The sequence below is a fragment of the Zeus faber genome, assembly GCF_960531495.2.
Source record: "Zeus faber genome assembly, chromosome: 11".
Lineage (NCBI taxonomy): Eukaryota > Metazoa > Chordata > Actinopteri > Zeiformes > Zeidae > Zeus > Zeus faber.
The window spans coordinates 26,976,406-26,996,331 of NC_137205.1; the positions used below are offsets into that span (position 1 = coordinate 26,976,406).

Here is a 19,926-nt window from a genome sequence, read left to right on the forward strand (position 1 = left end):
TTTCTCGCCGCCGAGAAACAGTCTCTGTGCGATTCCAGTCTCCGAATTCCACCTCCCCGTTCATGCAAAGTCTATCACTCTGTCTTTCACTTCTCTTTCATTGCTGACCTGTTGGGGTCTTAAGAACAATAACAGGCAGAATGATATTCCAAATATGGAAGAACGATCAAGAAGCCGTCATGCTTTTCCACCAAGCTCCTTAAAAGGAACGCCATAAGTGTTAATAGTTTGCAGAAACGCCTCATCGGTTCAGAGGTGAGGAATGCACAACGATAGCCGAGGCGTGTGCCATGAGCGCCAACGGGGTGCACTTGGTTTGTCATTATGCAAATTCATACAACTGTATGGGATGTGTGTGCGTCTCCATTTTATTGGTGAGCTGGCTCATCTCTGCTTGTCTCACCGGTCCACACTTGAGTTCGGCAGCGGCGGTGATGTAACTTGTTGGCCCATTGTTTGGTGTAATTACACAATCTCAACTGACGATAAGGAAGGGTGTTCGTTTCTCTACCAAACTGGATTGCGGTAACATCTTGCTAGGTTTGGACTAGATTTCCGTTCTTTTCTTGAATAGTCGTTGCTTTTTTGAGGACGGGCATGGAGGTCCTTTGTTTTGATTGACTCTTGGAAGTTTATCTTTCAAACAGAAACAATTTCCTCTGAGGGATCATGTTTACGTCACATCTGTCTAACTCAACAGCATTTTTTTTTTTGTGGGGGGAAAAAAAAACCAATACAACCAAAAGCCGAAACATATAGTTAAACTCACAAAGAATTCTGGCCGTTGTTACGAACTCCCTGGGTGTCATGAACTCAATTTGAGCCGAGATGTGTGATCATTGAATAGGCTCCGTCCCAGAGTTTAAGTAAAACATTTTTTTCTGGGAATGAGAACTAATCGAATTTACCATCAACTCTTGAGTCCAGAAGCACAAGCTGGAGTCCATCTCTGAAAATAAACTCCAGGAACCTGAATCTGACCCAGCTCCAGGTACCTAGTGCTTGAAACCCGTTACTTTGTTACTGTACTAAAGTACATTTTTAAATTATCTACTCATTTAACTATATTCTGTTTTGGAGACTTTTGACTTTTATTCCATGACATTAAAGAGTAAATATTAATACTTTTTACCTCACTGCATTTCTAACACTCACATTACTTAAGTAAAAAAAACGCAGGACATCTATCATCTATACTCCTTATTTTGTAAATTTGATTCGGGATATGTATGAACACTCATCTGCAGAAAACTGGTATAGCTTATGTTTTTTCCAGACACTGGATATAACAAGTAGTTTTAGTTTTAAGTCTTGCATTACATTTAAAGAAAGTAAAAGTACTTATATAATTATACATTACTTCATAAGTAATGTCAATGAGGTACGTTTACTATTATTTATTTATTTTTTTACTGCCACCAATCCCCCTCTTTGGAGAACTATTTTACCATGTTTTGGTCTATACACAACTAATCACTACTCCAAGAGGGGGAGAATCAACACGGGTGAGACAAGTAAACAGAACCAAACAACATCTACATGGAAAAACAAATCTAGAAACAGCAGACGACAACATGTATCGACGAAACAGAGTAAAGTCCAGGTAAACTGGAACAGCAATTGGACATGTGGCCTCTTCCGGTCAGTTATGGCAGTACATGAGGAAGAAAAGGAGAGGGATGCAGCCAGGAGGGTGCTGGGGGTGTGTTCAAAGCAAGTGATGGTGGTGTGTGTGTGTGTGTGTGTGTGATGTGATGTGTCATATGACCAGTGAGTGTACAGGACTTATCCCAATTGGTTCTGGTGTATGAGGTCGGCAGCGCCTCCAAGCAGGGGAAAAGGCCCCAAAGCCACCCCTGAGTCCTGCAGCCGTACAGACACCCCACGGCCGCAGGAAATCCCAGAGCGGCCCGCCCTGCAGCCACTGAAGACCCCCCAGTCCTCAGAGAAGCCGGAAGCCTGTGGAGCAGCCCCCACGCCCGGCCCCGAGGAGCATAAACCGGTCAACGAGAGCGGGAGGAGACCCTGCACCCCCGAGGCACACACAGCCGGCCAGATGCCCCATCAAGCGACCCCTCTTGGCGCTGGGAGCAAAGGACAACAGCCGGCCCCCGCACCCTCACCCACACCCATGCGGCAAGTGGCCTCCTAGGGGCCCCGGAAGGCACCCGGCGGCCCTCCCCCGCGGCCCCCACCGGCTCGCAGCACGCCAGAATCCACCAGGCGCAAGCCGCCAGGACTCGATCCCATACGTAATCATTGGTACATTCACTTTTAATAGAACTCTGGTAGTCTCAGGGTATTTGGACTAAAAGTTCTGAGTACTTGAGCAATGTAGCCAACTCCATGAATAGTTACTCTCCACCCCCCCCCCCCCAAAAAAAACCTTCCCAAACTCGGGACGGTGATGACGCAGCGGCCCATCTGGACGTCGAGAGGCACCGGGCCTCCGCAGCGCTCTCCGCCGCCCCTGTGCCGCCCCTCCGCCGCCTCCGCGCCGCCCCTCCGCCGCCTCCGCGCCGCCCCCCGCCGCCGCCGCTGCATCGAGCGCGCCGCCAGCTGCTGCGCGTCGCACGGACTTTTCGCAGGAGTTTCGAGCATGCAACACACGGAGGATCCGAGCGGGGCCTGGAAACACTGCCACCGGCTCCTCAAATGCACTTTATATTTATTCATCCTCAGCCTGGAGCTCAGAGGCGGCGATGCGGGTAAGAAACTTTTCCAACTCCCCTTTTGTTTTGGGTTTTTTTGTTTTGTTTTTGTTTTGTTTTTTTTTTCTTCCGCGCCGCGTATTTTCATTCATGAAAAACCTCCGGATCCGCAGGACGACGCGCGCGCGGTTCTGTACCTGTAGCTTTCATTTGCAACGTTGGCAAAAAAAAAAAAAAAAAAAAAAAAAAGCAACCAAAAAACCAACAACAACAACAACAACAACAACAACAACAACAACCGCCACAACAACAACAAAAAAAACCCAAATAAATGGCGTAGAGAAACGATTTCACCGGGATTGAGTTTTGGTGCTTCGGTGCTTTGGTGCTTTGGTGCTTCGGTGCTTTGGTGCTTCGGTGCTTTGGTGCTTTGGTGCTTCGGTGCTTCGGTGCTTTGGTGCTTTGGTGCTTTGGTGCCTCGGTGCTTTGGTGCCTCGGTATGCCACGACAGAGAGCGAGGAAGTGGAACCAGATGTGGATGCGAATGGGGGGGATTGGGGGGGAATGGGGGGGAAGGGGCTGCGGCGGTGTTTTGGTGATTCCTTTACTACTCTTTTTTTATTTATTTTTTATTTTTTCATAAAGCCTTAACTACAGCGCCACTCGTGTGAGGACACTCTTTGCAGTTTGGTTCTTATGGCGACTTTTAGTGCAGGATGTTTGCATTGTAAACTGCAGACTGACCCTGCAGGGAGATTCAAGATTCAAGAGCTTTATTCGTCACATACATATACATACTTTCATACATATATGCAGTGAAATGTAATATGTAAAATGTAATATGAAATGTGACCCCCCCTATAATAATAATAATAATAATAATAATAATAATAATAATAATAATCCTCTGCTATAATGTCAGTGCATGAATTCAAGTTGGATGTGAGGGGGTTAAATGCGGTGGGTGATGGTTTTTCCTCCTTAAGTTTGGGTCAGAACCATGAAAGTGGGCCACTGGGTTTCCTGACCCCCCCCCCCCCCCCCCCCCCCACACACACACACACCACCCTCTACACCACCCTCTACACCAGCCCCTACACCACCACCACCATGCCCCAGTTAAGTTGAATACAGTTAAAACTAACTTGTGACTGTTCTACGACTGTCATTTCTCCTTCCCCTGCATGCTCAACTTGTGGATGAATCATCCGAAAGGCAACAAATAGGCAATAATAATAATAATAATAATAATAATAATAATAATAATAAAAGTGATAAAAAATTTGAAAATAAAACAAGTTGACGATATACAGATTTCTATATACATATATTTATACATAGATTCAACATTCAAGATGTTTATTTGTCACATACATACACGTAGGATCATACATATAATACATATATGCGGTGAAATGACATTGCACCGCACGCGGAGACTATGCACAATAAGTACTAACTGATCAATAACCAATTAAATAACAAACCAAACAAAGTGATTCCTAAAACCTAATTCAATTCTCAAATAGAATAAAACAACAATATAGTTACTTAAAAAACAACAACAACAACAACAGCAATAAAGCTCTGTATCAAAAGTCTGAAGTTGTGCAGGGAACAGGAGGATCTGAGGAGAATACGGAGCTGTTTGATCACTTTTCATCTGTGGATCGAAATCGTTCAACTGGGAAATTGTCACGTTGACGGAAGGTGATTCAGGAGAAGTGATCTGTTGGTTAAGCTGTTCTTTCTGGGGTTTTTTCTGTTCTTTCTGTTATTTCTGTTCTTTCTGTTTTTTTTTCTGTTATTTCTGTTTCACATGCAGCTGCGACACTTTCCAGCTGCAAAATTAGCAAATCCACAAAATCAATCTTCCCTGCGCGGCAACACCGTCCCACTGTGCAATGTTATTCATAGACTTTATGAGGTTTTTTATTTTGGAAAGAGCTGTTTGCTTATCTGTCTGTCTGTCTGTCTGTCTGTCTGTCCGTCTGTGTGTTTATCTATCAATCTATTTATCTATCTATCTATATGTCTGTCTGACTGTCTATCTAACTGTCTGTCTGTCTGTGTGTCTGTCTGGCTGTGTGTCTATCTATCTATCTATCTATCTATCTATCTATCTATCTATCTATCTATCTATCTATCTATCTATCTATCTATCTATCTATCTATCTATCTATCTATCTATCTATCTATCTATCTATATGTTTGTCTGTCTGTCTGTCTGTCTGTCTGTCTGTCTGTCGGTCTATCTACAGTATCTATCTTCCTGTCTGTCGTCTGTGTGTCTATCTATCTATCTATCTATCTATCTATCTATCTATCTATCTATCTATCTATCTATCTATCTATCTATCTATCTATCTATCTATCTATCTATCTATCTATCTATCTATCTATCTATCTATCTGTCTGTCTGTCTGTCTGTCTGTCTGTCTGTCTGTCTGTCTATATGTTTGTTTGTCTGGCTGTCTGTCTGCCTGTCTGTCTGTCCGTCTATCTACAGTATCTATCTTCATGTCTGTGTGTCTATCTATCTATCTATCTATCTATCTATCTATCTATCTATCTATCTATCTATCTATCTATCTATCTATCTATCTATCTATCTATCTATCTATCTATCTATCTATCTATCTATCTATCTATCTATCTATCTATCTATCTATCTGTCTATCTATCTGTCTGTCTGTCTGTCTGTCTGTCTGTCTATCTATCTTCACTCCTCCATCACTCCATCACTTCACCACTCCATCACTCCATAAATCCAGCACTCCGCCACCCCATCACTCCATCACACCATCACTCCACACCTCCGTCTCTGGTGCGCTGGGTGTCCACGTCTCAGGAAAAGCTGCTCCAGGAGCCGCTGGTCCGGAGGAGGGAGGGAGGGAGGGAGTTTCCGGGAAGAGCGTCCTCCCCTTGGCCCGCGCCGGTTGCTCTTGGCTGCAGGTCTAAGCCTCTCTCCCAAAAGACAGACATTAGGGTTTAAAGACGGGGTGATGGAGGAGGAGGAGGAGAGGAGGAGGATGGAGGAGAGGAACCATGAGAGGATGAAGCCTCAGCAGGAGAGCTACTGAGGCTCCAGCTTCGCAGGGTTTAGCGACTTAAAGTTAATCTGGAATTCTTATTTCCCAAGAGGGTTCCAACATCAAACACCAAGTCCTATCTAGTTCTATCTAATTATATCTTTTATCTAGTTCTATCTTTTATTTAGTTCTATCTTTTATCTAGTTCTTTCTATTATCTAGTTCTTTCTATTATCTAGTTCTTACCATTATCTAGTTCCATCTAGTTCTATATATGGTCCAGTTCTATCTAGTCTTATCTACTTCTATCTAGTGTTATCTAGTTCTATGAATTATCTAGTTCTTTCTATTATCTAGTTCCATCTACTTCTATCTATTATGTAGTTCTGTGTATTATCTGGTTCTATTCATTATCTAGTCCTATCTAGTTCAATCTAGTTCTGTCTTTTATCTAGTTCTATCTGTTATCTAGTTCAATCTAGTTCTATCTTTTATCTGGTTCTATCTATTATCTAGTTCTATCTGTTCTATCTAGTATCTAGTTCAATCTGGTTCTATCTTTTATCTGGTTCTATCTATTATCTAGTTCTATCTGTTCTATCTATTATCTAGTTCTATCTGTTCTTTCTATTATCTAGTTCAATCTTATTTGGTTCTATTATCTAGTTCTATCTATTATCTAGCTCTATTATCTAGTTCTATCTATTATCTAGCTCTATTATCTAGTTCTATCTATTATCTAGTTCTATCTATTATCTAGCTCTATTATCTAGTTCTATCTATTATCTAGTTCTATCTATTATCTAGTTCTATCTATTATCTAGCTCTATTATCTAGTTCTATCTATTATCTAGTTCTATCTGTTCTATCTAGTATCTAGTTCAATCTAGTTCTATCTATTATCTAGTTCTATCTATTATCTAGTTCTATCTGTTCTATCTATTATCTAGTCCTATCTACTTAGTTCTATTATCTAGTTCTATCTATTATATAGCTCTATTATCTAGTTCTATCTATTATCTAGTTCTATCTAGTTCTATCTATTCTTTCTATTCTATCTAATTCTACCTGGCGCTATTCATTATCTAGTTCTATCTATTTTATCAAGTGCAATCTAGTTCTATCTATTCTATCTCTTCTATCTAGTTCTATATAGTCCTATCTAGTGCTATCTAGTTCTACACGCCCCCATCTTGAAACAAAACATTTGTTTTCTTTTCTGTTTGTTTAGTAATAATTTGCTCAGTTCTTTGAAGATGTGACATCATACTCATTAGATATGTTTCATGGTTTTATATCTTACAACTTATGACTTTACTGACAACTTAGAACTAAACTAAGCTTTGAGTGAATGCCCCAAATATATATTTGTCCAGAGTCAACACACTGTAATAATACAAGGGGGTTCGGGAATGCTTAGTTTCATTGGTGTGATTATGATGTCACTACTGTTAAAATGACATCATGAATATATTTTGAAAAGAACGATCAGCTGTTCATCCATTAATCTGTTTTCAGCACGAGGTGATAAGATAAAACTTTATCAATCCCCGGGGGGGACATGTATTTCACAAATGAATAGATGAATGATAATAATAAAATGAAATAATAATAATACATAACACATAATAAATAAATACAATAATTATACTGATAAAAATAAAGAAATATTAATACATAATTAATAAATACTATAATAATTACGATAAAAAGAAAATAATAATACATACAGTATGACATAATAAATAAATACAGTAATAATAATAATAATAATAAAACGAAAATAATAGTAATAATAATACATAATAAATAAATACAATAATAATAAATAAAAAAATGTATACTAAATTCATTAATAAACAAATTCATGATATAAATAATGCTAATTTATAACATACAAGTAAAATACAAATGTTCGTTTCTGTGTTGTTGAAACACGAGCATCTGTTCAGGGATTTTAATTATTTGGAGCCCGGCAGACTGTTGTGCATCATCCTGCACCGACAGGACGGAGGGCGGGGCTTTCCAACGTGGCGTCATGGAAAGGCAGGAGCAGAAGCCATTTGGACGGCGCCTCTCGCCACTCGGACCCGGGGAACTTTCCACACTCGTGTCACATTCGGGCACAGACGCCGTTTGATTTTAATGTTCGGCGGGTGGCGGGTGGCGTGGCTGGACGGGGGACGGGGGAACAGTGGTCGAAATGGGGGTTGGCGCCGTATGGGAATCGACCCGGGGGGGGGGGGGGGGGGGTCCGTCGTCTCTCTCTCAGAACGTGGCCCCCTGCAGACGCCTTCCGACCCGCAGGCCGACCCGGGCTCCGAGGGCATCGACGGAGCGTCCAGGGCCACGTTTTGGGGGCGAAGCTCTGTCGAAAATATCACCGTGAATCAAAGGTGCGCCGCTCCCGAGTCGGGGGGGGGCTTTCAGTTCCCATGGCGACTGCCGGAGAGAGGGCTTGAAGAGCTCTCGTTGCACTCCGAACCGAGGGCTCGCGGGGGTCTCGGTTCCCCGCCCGGGGTTCAACCCCGGGCCCGCGCACACACACGCACGCACACACACACACACACACTCATCCACACACACACACACACACACACACACACACACACACACGCAGAAACGTCGCTCTCCCACTTCTGGATCCCACTTCTGAAAGAGGAGGGATTGTGTTTGTTTGAGGGATTTTCTTTCTCTTTCGGCTTTGAACAGTAACTCAAAACTCAAACTAACTGCCGCTGCTCTCAAGAACCTCTGACACGCACACACGCACGCGTGCACGCACACACACACACACACACCTACACACACACACACCTACACACACACACACATACACACACACACACACACACACACACACACACACACACACACACACACACACACACACACACACACACACACACACACACACACAGGCCGCTCTCCAGCTTCCTAATCTCTGCTACGTTTTGCAGAAGTGCAGGGGAGGCAGCGACGAGGGGGAGAAACCACATATTTCAGTTGTTGTTTTTTTTTCTCAAACTCCCACTCGCCGTGGCTCGACTCGGCGCGTCGGGTTCGGCTGCCTTTTTCGCCGACTCGTTTTTTTCGTCCGCGTTCCTCTTCCTTTTTTACCCGCTGCTTTTGTTTACCCAGTTAAGTATAGCGCAGGTTGTAGTGTGCGTCCCGTAGCACCGCGTGGCCCCCCTCCGCTGCGAGCGAGAGGCACCTGGAGGGCGGCCACGGCTCCCCCGGCGGAGCAGGCGCCGCGTCCGAGCGCCTCGGTTCCGGGCGGCTGTTAACCCACCCCCCCCCCGACGCGGCGCAACACAACTCGCCGCCGCCATCGGCGCAAAGTCGCCCTGCAGTTCCCACACTCCAGATCCTCATGTGTCCTCTCAAGACCGCCAAACCGCCGCCGCCTCGTCCCCGGCCGAGCCTTGCTTAAGTACAGACCACAAGAGAGCAGGGAGGCCATTCCAGGTCAGCACGAATATCTTTGGCTGAGTGTGCGGCTGCGTCTAATTCCTTAGTAATCGCCAAACTGGCAACACAAGGGATGTGTGACATCTTTTCACATTAAAATGCAAATAAAAAGAGCTCTGTCATTATGCATTTATAAGGGATTACTTAGGGGGCTATTTTGTTGGATGACTAAGCGCCGAAGGGAATTACCAAGACTAACTTTTCAAATGATTTGGACCAAATGGATGTTATTACCGTTCGTGGCAACGGGATCCGAGGGCCTGAATGAGCCACCGAGCCTGTGGCGGTTCATTCTAACTGTAACGCAGAAGTAAATCCGTTAATGGGGACATTGATCGGCCCCCACAGGCTGTTCTCTCCCCACTTTGGCGGCTAATGTGGAATCCTGTTTTGATCGGACGCGTCGACCTTCCCCCGTTCCTCTCCGCAGGCCATCTGGACTCGGACGAGTTTGCCTTCTACCACGAGGGGGCGCAGGGCTGCCTGGGGGTGCGTAACCGCTCCCTCACCCTCTCGGCCTCCTGCGACGCCGACGCCCAGCGCTGGAAGTGGGTGACCCGGGGGCGCCTCTTCAACCCGGGCTCCTCGCTGTGCCTGGGCCTGAACACGGGGAACTCCAGCGCGGCGGCGGGCGGGGGGTCCCCGCTGGGCGTCTACACCTGCGACCGCGAGCCGCCCCGGGTGCGCTGGACCTGGTACTGCGGCCAAATGTTGGACAACCTCAACAACTACCTGCCCTCGCCCGCCCTGCTGACCGCCGCCAACGGCACCTCGCGGCCCCCGGCCGCGGCCAAGCCCGCCGCCGGCTCCAAGTGGAGGCTCTACGGCGACGGACAGGATCTGTGCTCCAAAACCTACCGCGGTGAGTTTGGCCATTGTGATGAGATTTGCTGTTTGGGGGGGGTTTCCTAAAACTTGTTTTAAGGCCTGATACGCACAGAATATAAATATTAACTAAAGTAAGCCGTTAGAGAGTCAATCCATAACATTGCCTGTGTTGGGTGGATGAACAAGTCCTTTTGTGTTTTTTTTCCAACATCTGGGTTTCCCTTCGTCTTCGCTCTGTTTTCCTTCTCCTGACCCATTCATTTGTTTGTTTTTTCTCGCTCTTGGGATATTTTTTGTTCTTTGTTGGTGAATGTTCATCCATATCAACAGTTTGGGTTCAACCCTGGTCTGACGCTTCTTCGTGCTCATAGTCACCAAAATTAATCTACTGAATTGTGTCCCGGAGCAAGATTGTCAGACTGTTATCCTGCTACACAGAACGAAATTTGAATGGGAAGATTTTCTTTGACTTTCGAGGGGTGGCATGGGGGAGGAGGTGGGGGGTGGTGTTGCGGGGGGGGGGGGGGGGGGGGTGGCGGCGTAGATACATACACTAAAACTAAAACGAACGTGACAGAGGTACACCACCGCAGGGGAGGTGGGTGGGCGATGTTGTTTTTTGTTTTTGCTCCTGCAGAAGCCACAAGTTTGTACGATATCAACCTCGTTTTAAGAAAAACATGTTTTATAAACGATGTCACGGAGACGACACTACCCATAATCCTAAGTGTAACAGTGTCATCTCTGATGGGTGGAGCTTGCTGTTACCATGGAAATGTTTACCGCACTGGCTGATGGGTCATGACATTTATATCCAGTTAAATTCTATCTATGAATGAAATCCATACTGAGGGTGTGACTCTATCTCCCTATTCTCACCCAACCTTGAATTTAATAGACCATTCAGAGGAAAAGCCAAACCACTATCCAGCTTTTATTTTGTGATAATCAGAACAAAATTTAAACCCATGCATTTAAAAATTTAAAACATCCATGGCCTCCCCACCTTCCCGAAGTGGCATACTTTCGTCAGGTTTGTCTTAGTTTTAGCGTACGTATTTGATTTTTATTTAATTACATTTTCAATCCATTTTTTTACCATTATATTCTGCAGTTCCGTTGAATCTACTTTTGTGGGTCTGATGTAATCCGTGTCGTAAACCATGTCGGGCGTCAACCCACCTTGCGCCACGAGCCACGGTTTGAAAACCATTTGATTGATTTTAAATTGTTGTTTTTGAATCAGGTCTCTGCACGGTATGAATCCACCCCGTCACCAATGCATATTTCGCTGTTTGTAAACAGACGTAAACAGTGGAAGTGTCTTTTCCCAAAAGTATATTTGTGTTGGTATAGATGTATTTATGGTTTTCAGTTTGCGGTGCCGTTTGGGTTCGGCCTCATTTCCACTGTCGCTGTCACTTAGCGTTTGACAAACCGCTGCATCGGGACCAGGACGTTTCAAACTGGACCAGATATTTCCTTATTATTTCATTTTGGGTGGAACAATTTTGGATCCGTCGTTTGGGTCGCAGTGTTGCTCATTTTGGGGGCTGGAGGAGTCTGGGGCCCCTCCCCCTCCTTTCTCCCCTTTCTCCCCTTTCACCCCTTTCTCCCATTTCTCCCCTGGCTCCCTTTTCTCTATTTTCTCCCCTTTCTCCCTCTCTCCCTTTTTTTCCCTTTCTCCCTTTTCTCCCTTTTCTCTATTTTCTCCCCTTTCTCGCCTTTCTCACTTTTATCCCTCTATTTCTAAATTTTTTCCCTTTTCTCTATTTCCTCCCCTTTCTCCCTTTTCTCTATTTTCTCCCTTTTCTCTATTTTCTCCCTTTCTCCCTTTTCTCTATTTTCTCCCTTTCTCCTGTGGTGGAAATTCTAGCCACTCCGTTGGTTGCATGGGGTGAGATGGTTCAGGTTAAACAGAGAACACAACAACTGTCACTTAGTCTAAGTTTGTTGAATAGAAGGTTAACCAGCGAGGAGGACTTCACAAGTCACACAGAAAAGTAAAGGGCGTCTCCCCCAGACTCAGTTGTGCGGGGGGGGTTATATTGACAACGTCACATGGGTTGTTACTTCAGTGGGAGCTTTGCCTGGGCCACGTCGACAGCGATTGCAGACCAGGACAGCTGGTGTAGCCTGGTTTCCCGTCACAACCGTCTGGTGGGGTGCGGAAAGTCAGACAAGTGACTTCAAGGCAAGGCGGTTTACAAGGCAATGGTTCCACTGTTATCAGCAGTACAAGATGTTCTCATCTCATAGGGTTAGTTCAATCATTTCATGTGATTTGCATTACATTTCCCCGCTTTGATTAATCTTTTAATCAACAAACATAAATGAAATTATCATCGACACGACTGCCACTACTCATTCCAGCATGGGCCCGTCGTTGTCTGAGTCGTCGTCGGCATAGGGAGGGACCCGCTCCAGTGGTATGGCAGCGAATTGACCTTGGCGGACGATTTGATTCGCCAGGGTCCGGCTGATGAGGTTACGTAACACAGGAATAATACAGCAAAACATTAACCCGAAAATTATGAGAATGGCTACAAAAATCATTGCTCTGTAACTACCAAACAGATTCTCCAACCCAGGCCATTCAAACTTCCCGTGTCCTGCATTGTCCTTTATCTCAATGGCCAGGGCTTCCACCTCTTTGAGGGCCTTTGTGAACCCCCCATCCGGGGAGCCGTGGCTGTCACGATCATCAGGACTGTGAGCACTGGCCGCATCCCTCCTGCTCGGCGTAGTGGATTCCACGGCTGCATTGTATAAGGCCGGTCCGCTAAGGGCTTTCAGTGATAGGTTTCTGCTGACTGTAGGCGACGAGAGTCCTTATTGGATCTATCGGACTTCCCCCTTCTGCCTGAACCTTCCATATACCGCTGTCCAGCCAGGCACTGCGGCTCTTCTCCCCCTCCTCCGGGGGGTTCCGGGGCCTTCCGACCGTGGCTGGTGTGCATCTAGGCGGCCCTTTCTGCCACCTTCACTGCAGATGCTGTGACGAGCAGGATCCGGTAAGGTCCTCTCCACCCGGGGGCGCTCCACCCTTTCCTCCAAATGTCCTTGACCACTATTCAATCTCCAGGTTGGAGGTCATGGAGTGGTCCCTCGGCAGGGGATGGTAGGGCAGCTTTAACCTGTAGGTGGGTTTGTCTAAGCACAGTGAGAAGGTTACGACAGTAAGTCATCATTACATCATCTATCCCCTCTAATGTTTGGGGACCAGTGGGTGGCAGTGGGGGCCCGTGGTTAGCACTAATGGTAGACACGTCCTTGACTGTCGGGAATACGTCAATCACTACTAGGCGATGTTGTTTACATCGACATGGGTTGAGGGTGATGAAGTCCATCATCAGGTGTTTAAACGGTGCATCAGGGACCGGTGTCACGGACGGTGCCGTTGGTTGGCTGCGAATAATGTTAGTGGTACAAATTAAACATTTTTTGCAAAAATTCAGTAATTTGTCAATCCCCCTCCCGTTATGTCCCAATGCTCCTGTATTTCACGCACCATTCCCCCCTACGACACATGGACAAACACGAAACACATCCCATGTGTCAATGTCGCATTGGGTATAAACATGTTGGGAGGAAGGGCTTACCATTTTGCCCCTCCCATATCCAATTTACCAGGGCGCCCTTTTATCTTCCTTGTGGCTCGCTCTTGTTTTGCTGCGTTCTGTTGGAATTCTTTGAGGTTTTCCCGTGATGGGGTAGTTGCTACGGCTGGCACCTGCAGTGTGTGTGTGTTTGCTTATTTCGTGTGGCATGTTTTGCCGCTTTGTCGAAGGGTTGCATGCACTTTAGAAGGGTGGCATGGGGAAGGAGGCGTGGGGCGGGGCATGGGGAAGGAGGTGTGGGTGGGGGGGCGCATACATACATACACTAAAACTAAAACGAACCGGACGGAGCAACGCCACTGAGGGTGAGGTGGGTGGGGGTGGTAGTTTTTCGTTTTTGCTCCTGCAGAAGCCACAAGTTTATAAGATATCAACCTCGTTTTAGGAAAAACATGTTTTATTAACGATGTCATGGAGACGACACTACCCATAATCCTAAGTGTAACAGCAGCCTCTCTGATCGGAGGAGATTGCTGTTACCATGGAAATGTTTACTGCTAATGGCTGGTGGGTACACAGGTGCACAAACGCTGACATTTAGATCCAGTTAAATTCTATCTATGAATGAAATTCATACTGAGGGTGTGACCCTATATCCCTGTTCTCACCCAACCTTGAATTTAATAGACCATTCAGAGAAAAGCCAAACCACTATCCAGCTTTTATTTTATGATAATCAGAACGAAATTTAAACCCATGCATTTAAAATTTTTATACATCCCGCCACCCCCCCCCCCCCCCCCCCCCCCCGGTGGTATACTTTTGTCAGGTTTGTCTTCGTTTTAGTGTACGTATCTGCGCCTAAAATCTCCCATTTCAAATGAATCGGTTTGAATCTTGTTTAGTGTTGCACGAAAAAAGTGGGACAATCGTGCTCCGGGGTGCGATTCAATAGGTTCATTTTTGTGACCATGTGCACAAAAAAGTTTGGGACCGGGTTGTTGGGTAAGGGTTAAGGTTAGGGTTAGGGTTGTCGATGCTGCTTTATCAATTTACTGTGGCTGTCTTTCACTTCTTTCCCGTGGCGGACCCTGCCACCAGTGAATGTAAAAAGCATATAGAGGAGCACATGCATAAACCAAATGTATTGAAAGGCTGTTTCTTATAAAATGCGAGCTAATGAGATGACCAAATAGGTGATTTTTAAACAAAATGATCTTACGGATTACAACTTTAAATTGTAAAAAAATGTAAAAGAAATTACATTTTCAATCAATTTTTTTACCATTATATTTTGCGTTTCCGTTTAATCTACTTTTGTGGGTCTGATGTAATTCATATCGTAAACCATGTCAGGCGTCTCCCCACCTTGCGCCTTGCCCATGGGCTGTGAGCCACGGTTTGAAAACCACTTGATTGATTTTAAATTGTTGTATTTAAATCAAGTCTCTGCACAGGACGAATCCACCCCATCACCAATGGCTATTTCGCTGTTGGTAAACTCCTATATCCCATTTACCAGGGCGCCATTTATCTTCCATGTGGCTCGCTCTTCTTTCCCTGTGTTCTGTTGGAATTCTTTGAGGTTTTCCCACGATGGGGTAGTTTCTACGGCTGGCGCCGGCAGTGTACGTGTTTGCTTTTTTTATGTTGCATGTTTTGCCGCCTTGTCTGCCTGGCCATTCCCTTGGGCAATTGTATCAGTGGTTCTGGTGTGTGCCGTGGATTTGCACATGGCCAATCGGGTCGGCAAAGCGATGGCTTCCAGAAGAGCTTTGACCTGTTCTTTGTTTATTATTGGGTTACCGTCTGATTGCAAAAAGCCCCTTAACCTCCACAGGGCACCGAAGTCGTGAGCGACCCCAAAAGCGTATCGGCTGTCGGTGTAGACAGTAAGAGAATGTCCTGCCTCCATGGTGAAGGCTCGTGTCAGGGCATACAGTTCTGCCTGTTGGGCAGAGAAGTGAAATGGGGGTGGGTTTGATTCGAGCAAGCCATTATCATGGACCATTGCATAGCCTACTTCCACCTTCCTCGTGTCTGGGTTTCGGGAGGCCGAGCCATCCACTTACCAGATATGATCACTGTTGGGGAGGTGTGATTCTAGTAAGTCTGGCCGGGGCCTTGTCTGTTCTGATATCACCGTTGCAAAGTGATGTGGTTCCCGTCCTCCTCTGTAGGCAGGAGGATGGCTGGATTTAACACAGTATCGTTCAAGGGTGATATGAGGAAGTGAAATTATGTAAGAATAGTAGAGCGCTCTGGCTGGGTGGAGGTGGGCTGTTTTTTTGTTAAAGTAGTATGGTTGCTACCGCATGTGGAACTAATAGCCGCAGAGGGCCGTAAGCCACAAGGCTAGCGGATGCTGTGACCGCTGCTGCTGTAGCGGAAACAGAGCCCATACAGGCAGGCAGAGGTTGTGCTACTGCATCTATTCATTGAGTGTATAAGCCACCAGCCTTAATTGATCTCCATTGGGTTGCATAAGTACCGCTGACATAAACCCGTCCTTCTCTCTCGTGAAACCATCAAGGTTTGCGCCTAGTGCCGCACTGAATACTGCGGGGGACTCCCCGTACCGCTGGGGATAGTGGGTCCAGGTGTAATGTTTACCTTTAAATGTGAACGCAAACCACTGCTGAGACGTCTCTTCCACCGGTATACTTAAGAACGCGTTTGCCAAATCCATCATAGTAAACACCTTTGCATCAACGGGTACTTTGGCCAGTATGGTAGTGGGATTAGGAACCACTGGGGTGCGGCAATGAACAACATTGTTCACCACCCTATACAGAACGCCAATTCACCCCATCCGCCTTGAGGACTGGGAGTATGGATGTATTACATGGGGAAGTGGGGCCTGGTATCTCAATTCCTCTTTCTAACAGCAGGTCAAAAAGGGGTGAATGCTGATCTCAGCCTCCCATTTTTGCAGGATTTTGCTCTTTGTATGGCCTGAATGAATATTTTGGCTGTACCTGTAGTGGGGTAGCTTGAGCCATTAGAGTCCTGAGCCCAGAGGTGCTCTGGCACCGAGGCCAGGAGCACCTCTTCAGCTTCTGTCAACACGCACTGTAGGGAGCGACATAAGTGTTATAGGACAGGGCCGGGGACGGTGGTGTGGTCATCAATGGCGGATACAGCGGCAGAGTGCATAGGGACCGGCGGGATCAGCACTGCAGCCAGCGGGGCATCTAAACTTGGGTAAATTTTGGGAAACTGACTTGAGCCAGTTTCCCAAAGTTACAGCCCCCTCTGTTTCTGGGACGGGAACAGAGGGGGCTGGAAGCCTAAGGAGCAGAGAAACGGGGAGACTCTGGTGGATGCATTGATGAGGGTGTTATGCGCATACTCACACGCGTTCCAGGAGGAGGGGTTGACGGCTGTGACACAGCAGAGCATGGCCTCCATCTCTTGGTTAGCCCGCTCTGTCTGGCCGTTGGTCTTGGGGTGAAAACCAGACGACAGACTGACCTTGGCTCCCAGGGCAGAGCAGAAGGCACACCACACCTGGGAGATGAACTGTGGCCTCCTGTCTGAGATGTCCGCGGGGATACCATGGAGGCGGAATACCTTTGCCAATGACAGCTGGCACAGGGCGATGAAGTGGGCGGCCTTCGGTCTACCACGGTGAGGACAGTTGTGTTGCCACTGGACGGCGGAGGCCAATGACGAAGTCCAGGGCGATGTTGTACCACAGGTGACCGGGGATGGGTAGGGGACGGAAGAGACTGGAGTGGGGTCGGGTGGAGGTCTTGTTCTGGGCGCAGGTGGAGCAGGCTGTGATGAAGGCCCGGGACCAGGGTAGGCCATCAGAAGCGTTGACAGACAAAGGCCAACGTACGGGTGATCCCATGGTGGCAGGTGAGGCGGGATGAGTGGGCCCACTGGAGCACCTGGGGACGCACAGAATCTGGGACAAACAGACAGTTGGGAGGTCTGGTACCTGGGTCGGGCTGATGTTCCTGGGCCCAGGTCACCAGAGACTCTACCGCCCACATCAGGGTGGCAGGATAGGGTCCGAGTCCAAGCTGCTCTCCTCCACCGCAAATAAGCAGGAGAGGGCATCAGGCTTGGTATTCCGGGAGCCTGGACGATAGGACAGGGAGAAATTGGAACGCCAAAGAATAGGGCCCACCTGGCCTGCAGGAGTTAACCCGCTTTGCTGACTGAATGTAGGCCAGATTCTTGTGGTCAGTCCAGACTACAAATGGCTGGTTCGCCCCCTCCAGCCAATGCCACCATCAAACAGCCAATGCCTGTTGCCTGTCCTTGCACGTTGCCTGGTATCCTGTCACAACTGTCTGGTGGGTTGCGGAAAGTCAGAGTGTGAAAGGCGACTTCTCCTTTTGGTGACGAGGGAATTGTTCCACTGTTATCAGCAGTACAATATATTCTCATTTGTAAGTGAAGCAGATATGGGCTCATAGGGTCAGTTCAATAATTTGTCAATGTAATTTCCATTACACTCCCTTTTCTCCCTTTCCTCCATTTTCTCCCTTTCCTCCCTTGTTTGACGCGGATGTCTGCCCTACTTTCCATACGAGCTCGGCAGAGCCATGCTGTGTTTTGGAAACAGCCCTCCCTCCCTTTTTCTCTTCCTCCCTCTCTTTTCCGCTCTCCCTCCCTTGTTCTCTCCTCCCCTCTCTTTTCCTTGCTCTTTTCCACTCTCCCCCACCTCTCCCTCTCCCTCATTATTTCTCTCCCCCCTCTCTTTTTCTCTCCCTCGTTCTCCCCTCCTCTCTCTCTCTCTCTCTCTCTCTCCCCTCTTGCGTTCTCTCCCTCATTCTCACCTTCTCTCTTAAAACTCAAACTCCCTCTCTCTTTTTCCCTCCCCCTCTCTCCCTCTCCCTCATTTCGCTCGCCGCCGCTCTTTTTTCTCCCTCTCTCTCCCCCAACTTCTGTCTCTGTCTCCCTCGTTATGTCCTCCTCTCGTTTTCTCTCTCTCCCCCTTTTTCTCTGTTTCCCTCCCTCTCCTCTCTCTTTCTCTCCCTCGTTCACTCTCTCGCTCTCCATCTCTCTTTCTCTCCCCTTTCCTCTTTCTCTCCCTCTCTGTATCCCTCTTTCTCTCTCTCCCTCTCTGTATCCCTCTTTCCGTCCCCTTTTCTCTCTCCCTGCTTCCCCTCCCTCCGTTATTCTCCCCTCTCCCTCCCTCTCTCCCTGATCACACCCTACTGTACCAGTAGAATGCAGAGTTGTACCTTCAACCTCTATTAGACGTAATTAAAGGTTGTTCCTTTTGGCATCGGATCCTTTGAAGATGCCGAAATAAAAACCTCACATTTAAATTCACAACCGTCACCCGGGTTTAACTTTTAGGCTTTCCGACAGCGTCTTTGTTCCCGAAAACTCAAGTCATTTTTTGGTTTATTTCTTCTGGCCGTTGACTGAAAGTAAGTACCTTCTGCCGTCCGGAGGATGAGCCCCGCTCTGTTTCGAGTATTTTCAATGTAATCTCATCCCCTGTTTGTGTTTTCATTATACAAGACGCGGACGAACCAGATGTGGCGTTTCAGTTCAGGGGAGTTCACTCTGCGACGTCACGCCGGGGGCCCCTCCCCCACGCTCGCGCGCCCTGACCCCAAAATCTGCGCCCGTGTGTTGTCGTCCGCAGAGATCTACACCATCCAGGGGAACTCGCACGGGCGGCCGTGCTACCTGCCCTTCATGTACGACGGCAAGTGGTACCACAGCTGCACCAGCATCGGCCGCGAGGACAGCCACCTCTGGTGCGCCACCACCTACGACTACAGCAAGGACGAGCTGTGGGGGTTCTGCCCCGTCAAGAGTGAGTCAGCGCCGGCTCGAGTCAACAAACATCCCCCCCCCCCGCTTCCTGTGCCCCGCAATCCTGCTACTCTCCCCCGTCTCATCCCGTCAATCAATCAGTCGTCCCCGCCGGCTGGTTTTCCTTCTCGGCGTCCAGACTAACGTCGGATACACCGAGTTAGTGTGCAAACCCCTTTTAGGTCCTGTGGAATATTGCAGCGTGCAAACACTGCGCCCCGCACTGGCGAGGGTATCCCACGATGCATTGCGAGGGCAAGACGCCAGTTTCTCTGCGGTGACGCCATCAACCCTCAACGCGCTAGAAGAGAGGGTCAATAGGATGATGTAGCATGTCAGAGAACACATCAATGTGTTAACTTTAATACTAAAGTACACTGGACGATAGTATGCAGATGTAGTATGAAGTATATAGTATGTAGTATAAAGTCTGTAGTGTGTGGTATATGACACATTCAGAGCCAATTCCAGTAACAAGCTGAGAGGATAGAAAACCTGCAGGACTCGAGTCCCAAGAACCAAAGTCCTAGAAACGCGCTCAAAATCAGCTGGCTCCAAATTGCACTCTGACCCTTGAGGCATTTTCAGTTGTCCTTC

The 19,926-nt window shown here is 47.2% G+C and overlaps 1 protein-coding gene across 1 annotated transcript in view; it reads left to right on the forward strand.

Annotated features, from left to right (window-relative positions):
- Positions 1–2,599: 2,599 nt before the first annotated feature.
- The window catches only part of mrc2 (mannose receptor, C-type 2), a gene marked incomplete at its 5' end in the record, with an annotated part of 35,059 nt that continues 17,732 nt past the window's right edge, over positions 2,600–19,926 (forward strand). The window contains 3 exons of the mRNA XM_080010098.1: positions 2,600–2,708; positions 9,585–10,016; positions 19,157–19,330. Coding sequence (XP_079866224.1) covers positions 2,600–2,708; positions 9,585–10,016; positions 19,157–19,330 — 715 coding nt within the window. The remainder of the gene's footprint in view (positions 2,709–9,584; positions 10,017–19,156; positions 19,331–19,926) is intronic.